General features: G+C 52.7%; 1 protein-coding gene across 1 annotated transcript; it reads left to right on the top strand.

Annotated features, from left to right (window-relative positions):
* The first annotated feature begins 206 nt into the window (after positions 1–206).
* On the top strand, positions 207–1,130 carry LOC135460806 (olfactory receptor 14J1-like). The gene has a single exon (XM_064737739.1). The coding sequence runs from the start codon at positions 207–209 to the stop codon at positions 1,128–1,130; it is 924 nt and encodes a 307-aa protein (XP_064593809.1).
* Positions 1,131–8,881: the final 7,751 nt, after the last annotated feature.

The raw sequence follows: 8,881 nt of genomic DNA, 5'->3' as shown, positions 1-8,881 counted from the left end.
CAAAGTTTCCTCACAGGAAGAAAATTAATTTTGAAGGGAATTCCAACAAAAATACACAGGATAGACTTAAAGACTTGCTCCAGCTATTCAAGTCTTCTTTCAACAGTCCACGATCCCCAGAGTGAAGAAATGTCCAATCTGGCACTGCCATTTCCTTCCCAGGCAGGTGTTAATGCTGTATAAATACCTGTACCCAAAGGCACCAAATGTCCAACAGCAGCTCCATCAGGCACTTCCTCCTGCTGGCATTGGCAGACACGCGGCAGCTGCAGCTCCTGCACTTCTGCCTCTTGCTGGGCATCTCCCTGGCTGCCCTCCTGGGCAACGGCCTCATCATCAGCGCCGTAGCCTGCGGCCACCACCTGCACACGCCCATGTTCTTCTTCCTGCTCAACCTGGCCCTCAGCGACCTGGGCTCCATCTGCACCACTGTCCCCAAAGCCATGCACAATTCCCTCTGGGACACCAGGACCATCTCCTACTCCGGATGTGCTGCACAGCTCTTTTTCTTTCTCTTCTTCATTTCAGCAGAGTATTTTCTCTTGACCGTCATGTGCTACGACCGCTACGTGTCCATCTGCAAACCCCTGCACTACGGGACCCTCCTGGGCAGCAGAGCTTGTGCCCACATGGCAGCAGCTGCCTGGGCCAGTGCCTTTCTCAATGCTCTGCTGCACACAGCCAATACATTTTCCCTGCCCCTGTGCCATGGCAATGCCCTGGGCCAGTTCTTCTGTGAAATCCCACAGCTCCTCAAGCTCTCCTGCTCAAAATCCTTCCTCAGGAAACTTGGAGTTTCTGTTTTCACTACCTTCTTTGCATTTGGTTGTTTTGTGTTCATTGTTTTCTCCTATGTGCAGATCTTCAGGGCTGTGCTGAGGATCCCCTCTGAGCAGGGCCGGCACAAAGCCTTTTCCACCTGCCTCCCTCACCTGGCCGTGGTCTCCCTGTTTGTCAGCACCTCATTTTTTGCCTACCTGAAGCCCCCCTCCATCTCTTCCCCATCCCTGGATCTGGCAGTGTCAGTTCTGTACTCGGTGGTGCCTCCAGCCCTGAACCCCCTCATCTACAGCCTGAGAAACCAGGAGCTCAAGGATGCCCTGAGGAAAATGATGACTAGCTGCTTTTGAGAAGCAGAACATTGCCTGTTTTCTTTTGCATAGCTTTTGGAATGGAACTCATGACAGGCCCAAGAGGCCTTCCTGGGTCTTTGGTAGGGGTCAGTGGGGTTTTTAGTCATAATGTTGTACTTGATGAAGTTATTTAATCACCATCTAATTCACTGTCTTTCTCTTGAATTTGACCCACAAGCTCTGTAAACCAGGGATTGGGCTATCGCTACATTTGAAGAAAAGACGCTTCCTTGCAGTGCATGTTTCATCTGGAATTCCAACTCTGTGCCCTGTGTGAAGTTAGGGGGAAGAAGGGGAAAAGAGTCCCAGCAGAGCAGCACGGCCAGGGAGCAGCAGGGATTGGTCCTTTCGGAGCTGCTCTGCCCAACTCCAGCCTGTCCTTGCCAGCCCTGCTGTGGCTGTAAGGCCGGAGTGCTCTGGCAGCTTGGTCACTGTCCTGCTGCGTGTCCCTGCTGTGGCCACAGGCAGGGCCAGGCCATGGGCACTGCTGGGACACAGCTGGGCTCCAGCACAGCAGCTCCAGCAGCAAAGGGCATCTCCTGAGGGCAGGGCAGGGAGGCTTTGCTCCCCTCCAGAGCTGCTGTCAGCAATGTGCTCCAGGAATGCCCTGGCACAGCAGAGCCCAGTGCCTGGGGCAGGGGGAGTGTGCAGGGGGGGCTCACAGCAGTGTCCTGGCACAGCCAGAGCTCCTGGCATGGACCTGAGGCAGCAGCAGAGCAGGGCCTGGGCTGTGTCTTTGTTCTGGGACAGCCTGGGAAGGTGCCCCAGGGCAATTGTCCCACACCAGCCCCTGCAACCACCATTGCCAGCACTGGCCTCTCCCCACCTGCAGGAGGTTGTTTGTCCCTGCATGGAGGGACACCAAGTGACCAGGCCAGCAGGCCATGTTTGCTCTGCGCTGAGGAGATCTCAGCAGTGCATTGTGTGTGTGTGGGGAGATGAACCCCAGTGAGCACAAACACCATCAGCAGCACCCAGGGGTGGCACAATTCCAGTGGCACAAACAGTGCCTTGAGGCCACTTCACTCTGAGAGTAACGTCCTCTGGGAAAACACCTGAATTCTTTGCTGGGTTGTGGTTAGGACTGCATAGAGAGAAATATCCCAGGCAGGGAGGCTCCAGGAAAAAATGCTCAGGGCAGCCATGGACTGCACAGAGAGACATTGGATAGAGTGAGGGTCTGGGGAGAAATCAGAGCTGCCTCCCTTCTGAACCAGCCCAGGGACCTGGACAGGGCTGTGCTGTGTTCTGGGCACTGACCTGGAACTGAGGGAGGTGGAAAAGGCCTTTGGTGTCAGGGCTGTTGAGAAGGCTGGGCAGTGTCACTGTGGGACCTCTCTCAAACCCCTTGGAAAGGCCAGAGCCATCCCAGAGGGTCCTGGGCACTTGGGAATGGCAGACATGGAACCAGTCTGCAAACAAGGCAGGGAGGGGGCTGGGAGAGTCACAGCCTGGTCAGGCTCAGCAGGGAAGGGGATGTGGCAAATCCTCCTTCAGCCATTCCAGGCACTGGCAGGACAGGGCAGGGACTGCAGAGCCCACGTGGGAGGGAAAAGAAGGGGATGTTGTGTGCCCAGACTTCAGCCAGGCCTGGGACAAGGTCTGCTGTGGTCTCCTCAGAGCCAGACTGGAGAGAGCTGGGCTGAAGGAGTGGAACATGGGCTGGGTGGGAATTTGGCTGAACAATGAGGGTCAAATATCATCCATGGTACACAGTCCTCTTGGCAGCCACTCCCTGGTGACATCCCTCAGTGACCAGCCCTTGGCCACCACTGTGGAATATTTCTATTGTCTCTACAATGGCATGAAATGTATTTTCAATTCCTTTGTGGATGCTGCCAAATTGCAGGGAGTCTGTGACTGAACTCATCTACTTAATGGTGACTGTAAAATGTAATTGGGCAAGATGACTGAGTTGGGTAAATTTATCTTGCCATCAGGCACCAAGCAAGCCACAAGAAAGGGCAGAAAAACTTACGCATCAGAAGAAAGGCAGTTCAATAGGGAAAAACTCAAACCCAAACAAAATAAAACAAAACCAAACCCAATCAAAAAACCCAAAGCAAAACCCACCCACAATAACCCAAAAACCCCACAAAGAAACCAACCACAAAAAGAAAAGACCACAAACAGAAGAAAAGCAAATCCACAGGAAAACTCCTAACAACAGAAAATGTTTAACCACCTTTTGGCAGGAAAGGATTCTGTATGTGTAGGTGCTGTTTTGAAAGAAAAATGTCTTAAAAAAGAAATTAATCCCATACCCTACTTGCCCCCCTGCTTCTCTCAGTTGATTGCTGATCATGGTGTGACATGGAATGGAACATCCCTTGGGTCAGTCCAGCCCAGCTGTCCCATACCTGTTCCCCAGGAACACTTGCCCACCCCAGGCCCATAGGTTGTGGGGGTTGCAGACGCCTCATGCGGGGCGAGCACTGAGACAAGGACAGGAGAACAGAACGACATTTACTCTTGGCAAGGACAGTAGAAGAGAACAGCCTTGGAGAAACTGATTGAGGATGTACCTCTGGCAAACAGAAGTCACACACAATACAAGCAGTATGCCAGCTCAGCTCTGCAAGGCTGACAAAACAGAAGTTATGCCCAACAATAATACTGCCTTTACTCAAAAGGAAGGGTCAAGGAACAGCCACCTTAAAAGGGCACTGGATGTTGAAGACAAAACACAAAGAACCATAAAAGGATTTGAGATAAGGGGTGCAACTATGTCAAATAAACTCAAAGGAACTGGGGATAGGTCATGAACACATAATCAGTGTGTGTGATAAAAACTCTGTTCATTTGATGCTCAGTTCACTCCAATGGAGGAAGGATGGCCCAAGTGACCACCATGCTGTAATAAAGAATACCTGCTTTCAAATACCCAAAACTCTGTTCAGAAGTTTCTATCCAGTGGATTTCAGTATCAGTGGTGTCCTTGACTCCATTATGCCCCACAGTTTCACAATGGCTCCTTGGCTCCATGAGGCCCTGCTGTAGAACAATTGACCCTTGGTTCCATTGGGTTCCGTATTCTCAAAATGGCTTCCTTGGTTCTGCACTGCCACAATGCTCTCCTTGGTTGCACCAGGCCTTGGTGTGTCACAACAGCCCCTTGGTTCCATCAACTGCCAGTGTCACCCTGGTCTCTTGGATCTGCAGTGTCACAATGGACAATTGGTCACAAGCAGCCCTGCTGTGTCACCATGAATATTTGGTTCCATGGGGCCCCACAGTGTCACAATGGCCCCTTGGCTCCACGAAGTTCCACAGCATCACCATGGTCTCCTTGGATCTGCAGTATCTCCATGGACCATTGGTTCCATGTGGCCCTGCTGTGTCACAGTGGCCCCTCGGTATCATGAAGCCCCACAGCATAACAATGATATCCTGGTCCCATGAGGTTCTGTACTGTCACAATGGTCTCCTTGGTTCTGGACTGTAACAATGGACCCTTGGTTCCACGAGCTTCCATGATGTCAAAATGGTCTCCTTGGTTCCACAAGGCCTTGTTTTGTCACAATGGACGCATGGTTCCATAAGCTTCCATGCTGTAACTATGATCTCCTCAGATCCACATTGTCACAATGGACAATGGGCTCCATGGCCTCTGCTGTGTCACAATAAACTCTCAGTGCCATGAGATTCTGTGGTGTCCCAATGGTCTGCCTGGTTCAACGAGGCCCTGGAGTGTCACAATGGCTGCTTGGTTCCATGAGCTTCCGCAGCATCAACAATGGTCTCCTTGTTTCTGCAGTGTCATAATGGACCCTCCAGAAATGAGGTCCCTAGATGTCACTGGTCTACTGGGTTCCATGTGGCCTGCGGTGTCACCATGGCACCTTGTTTCCATGAGTTTCTGTACTGTCAGCAATGGTTCCTTTGTTCCAATGAGGCCCTGCTGTGTCACAATGGACCCTGGGTTCCATGAAGTTCTTCAGTGTCACAATGGTCCCATGGATCCATGAGGTCCCACAGTGTCACCATGGTGTCCTTGCATCCACACTGCCATAATGGGCCATTGTTGCAGGTGGAATAGCTGCTAATAAAGCCCAGGGTAGGAAAGCAAAAAGGGCCTTTGCATAGTACCCACAGATGCTTAATTCAGCCATGCAGTGACATGTTCAGGGTCACAAGGCAGGACTCCTGGGGGAAGTCCAGGTTTCTGTATCTCCAGAGGAAGGGGCTGATCAGTGCCATGGGGGCAGTACAAAGATGGGGCCAATGGGGGAATGGGGAGGGAGGGGCTGAGGGACACAGAACAAGGGGAAGGAGCCAATGGGGTCAAACAGCTTTTGAGGGAAGCTTCTTGTGTCTCCCTAACCCGGGGAATGCCTCTCAGGGTCTCCACAGCTGCAGAGTGTCAAAATGGCCCTTTGGTTCTTTTGGGCTCCTCAGGATCCCAGTGGCCCCTTGGCTGCATGAGGCCCTGCTGTGTCACACTGGCCCGTTGCTTCCATTGGGCCCCACAGTGTCACAACAATCCCTCCCCTTAGTTCCATGAGGCCCTGCAAAGTCACAATGGACCTCTGGTTCCATGAGTCCCACACTGTTCCATGAATCCTTAGTTCCATGGAGATGTCACATCCTAAGTTCCTGTAGTGTCACAATGGGCCCTTGGTTCCATGGTGCCACACAGAGCCACAATTGCCCAACAGGGCCTCATAGTGTCACAATAGACTCCTTGGTTCCACGGATACTCAAAGTGCCCAAATGGCCCTTTGGTTTCACAAGGCCTCAAGGTGTAGAAATGGCCTCCATGGTTTCCTGCAGCCATGCTGTGTCACAATGCACCTGTGGTCCCATGGTGCCCCACAGTGTCACAATGGTCTCCTTGATTCTGCACTTTAAGAATCTCCCCTTGGTCCCATGGAGCCCCACAGTGTCACTATTGTGCCCTTGGTTCAATGAGGCTTTGCTGTTTCACAATGCTCCTTTGGTTCCATGAGGCCCCATGCATCATAATGGTGTCCATGGTTCCATGAGACTTTGCTGTGGCTCAATGGCCCCCTTGGTTCCATGATTTGCCATAGCAGAGCAATGGTCTCCTTGGTTCCATAGTGTCAGAATGGCCCCTTTGTCCCATGGAGCCCCACAGTGTCACTGTGGTCCCCTTGATTCCATGAGGCCCAGAGGTGTCATGGTGGCTCCTGGGCTCCATGAGGCAAAGCAGAATCAGAATGGCCCCTTGGTTCCATGGAGCACCACGGTGTCACCATGATCCCAGTGGTTCCACAGGGCCCCGCAATGTAACAAGGAACCTTTGGTTCCATGAGGTTCCTCAGTGTCTCAGTGGCCCCTTGGCTCCATGTGGCCCTGCTGTGTCACAGTGCCAGGTGGTTCCATGAGGTCCCACAGTGTCCAAATGGTCTCCTTTGTTCTGGGAACCCCCATGGAGCCACAACAGACCCTTGGTTCCAGGAGGCCTTGCTGTGTCCCAATGGACTTTTAGTTCCATTGGGTTCCACTGCATAACCATGGACGCTTTGTTCCATGGGGTTCCATAGCATAACATGATCCCCTTGTTTCCAGAAGGTCCTGCACTGTCCCAATGGACCACTGGTTCCATGCAGCCCCACACTGTCACAATGAGCCCATGGCTCCATGAGCTTCCACACTGTCAGCAATGCTCTCCTTGGTTCCATGAGGCCTTGCGCTGATACAATGGACATTAGGTTCCATGGGGCTCCAATGCATCACAATGGACCCTTTGTTCCATGGGGTTCCACAGTGTCAGAGCTAGGCCCTTGGATCTGTCAGCCTCTGCTGTCACCAAATGTCCAAAATATCAGAAAAAGGCTCCTTAACACTCATTTGCTGTTTATGAGAGCATCATTTCTTCAGGCCTGAGGTCCAACATGGGAAAGTTCCCAACGTTAATTGGACATGTAATTCTACCAGTGCCTTGCTTATATACAGACACTAAATGCGAATTACAATTTACCCATTTCCATAAAATCCACCTCAAGTTCCCACATTCACTCCTTGTTTCCTCTATCCCTGCACCCTTGAGCCAGATGTCTTTTTCTTCTCTTCCATCCATCCTTGCTGGGGAAGCAGTCCCTGCATGCCTTGTTCCTGTGCTGAAAGTTCACAGGCAGTGTAAACATGGAATGAACCCTTTTGGTATCAGCCCCAGGCTTTGTGTGGGCAGGCAGAGGCAGGCAGGAGGCAGAGCTGTCAGCAAAGGAAGGGGCCAGCCAGGTGGGGCAGCCAGGGGATGCCGACAGCCTGCAGGGACAGAGGCGCAGGGCAGGGACACCGTAGCACAGCCTGGGCTGCACAGGGCACAGGCATGTGCAGCAGCTGCAAGACAGCCCTGCCAGAGCCACCTTGGGCAGCACTTTGGCCATGGCTGCTGGGCCTGGGCCTGAGGCAGGAGCAGGAGACAAGTGACCCTTGCAGGCCTGGGGCCTCATTGCCTCCTTGTCCCTGCTCAGCAGCCTGGCAGGGGCCGCCCCATGCTCCTGCCCTTGCCATTGCACATCCCCACATGCCAGTGCCCATCCCGGCAAGAGCCCTGAGCAAGGAGGGAGGGACAGCATCTGCCTGGCCAGGGCCTGGGGCTCAGGCCTTGGCCCTTTGCATTCCTCAAACACATCCAGCTTTGCTCAGCACCACAGACACCTTGGCCTTGTTTGTCCCCAGCTGTCATCACTGCCTCCAGTGTTCTGCTCTAACTGGAACCTGGGGACACATTCTCATTCATGTTCCTCAGTGGGACCCATTAAAACTTTAAGAAAATTTGGAGTTTCAATTTAAGTTTGAGTTCTTGAGAAGTTGATTGAAGACACTCTCAGGGACTGACTCTGATGTAAACAACACCCAAGCCCTGAGAGGATCATTAAAGTTTTCCTGGCACAGTTATGGAGAAAGATTTCAAGGACCTTATAAGAAATACACATTCCTATTTTAAAGCATGTATTTTATTTTATTTCTCTTTACAGCAGAGGTGATTGCAGCATTCTGTGATTGGTATTGACCCCGGGTCTTTCCTCAGCAGCTCTGGCCTGCTCACAGAAGCTGTGCCTTGAGCTCTGACCCAGTGTGGACAACCTTGCTCCACATTGCCCAGCCCCATCCTGTCTGTCCTCACTGCCCTGGGACCTGCTGTCCTTGCAGAGCTGGCTGCACTCAGCCTAAGAGGGGTTTTCCCTTTTTGGGTTTTTTGAAGCAATCTGACACTCCTGAGTTTCCCCACTGCAAACAGACACACTGCTCAGGTGTGTGCCAGCCCCAGGTGCCACCAAAGCCACTGCAGAGCTGCCCTGGGCCAGCTGTGAGGGTGGATCATCAGCCCAAGCTGCACTGGGCCACTGCAAGGGGCTGTGGCCATGGGCACTGCACTGACCCCACTGCTGGGTTTGGCTGCCACGGCCACCGAGAGAAATGAAACTGTCCTTGGAAACACTGGGGAGGACTGGGACATACTGGGGAACACTGGGAACGCTGTGGGAGACACTGGGGCATACTGAGAGTGACACTGGGGGATACTGGGAGAAACTGGGGACACCGGGGATATTGCAGGGAAGACCGGGGGACAATGGGGCGTCCTGTGGATGACATTGGGAGGAAGTGGGAACGACTGGGAATGAACTCGGGTGTGTTGGGATAGATTGGGCTGCACTGGGAGGAACTGGAGGGGCACTGGGGTTGTACTGGGTTCTACTTGGGATGAAATGGACTTTACAGGGGTTACACTGGTGTGTACTGGGAATGAACTGGGCTGTAGTGGAAGGGCCTGGAGG

Source organism: Zonotrichia leucophrys, unplaced genomic scaffold, assembly GCF_028769735.1.
Source record: "Zonotrichia leucophrys gambelii isolate GWCS_2022_RI unplaced genomic scaffold, RI_Zleu_2.0 Scaffold_101_159032, whole genome shotgun sequence".
Classification (NCBI taxonomy): Eukaryota; Metazoa; Chordata; class Aves; order Passeriformes; family Passerellidae; genus Zonotrichia; species Zonotrichia leucophrys.
Note: the sequence above shows the minus strand (reverse complement) of the source record. Positions and strands in the feature narration are given on the sequence as shown.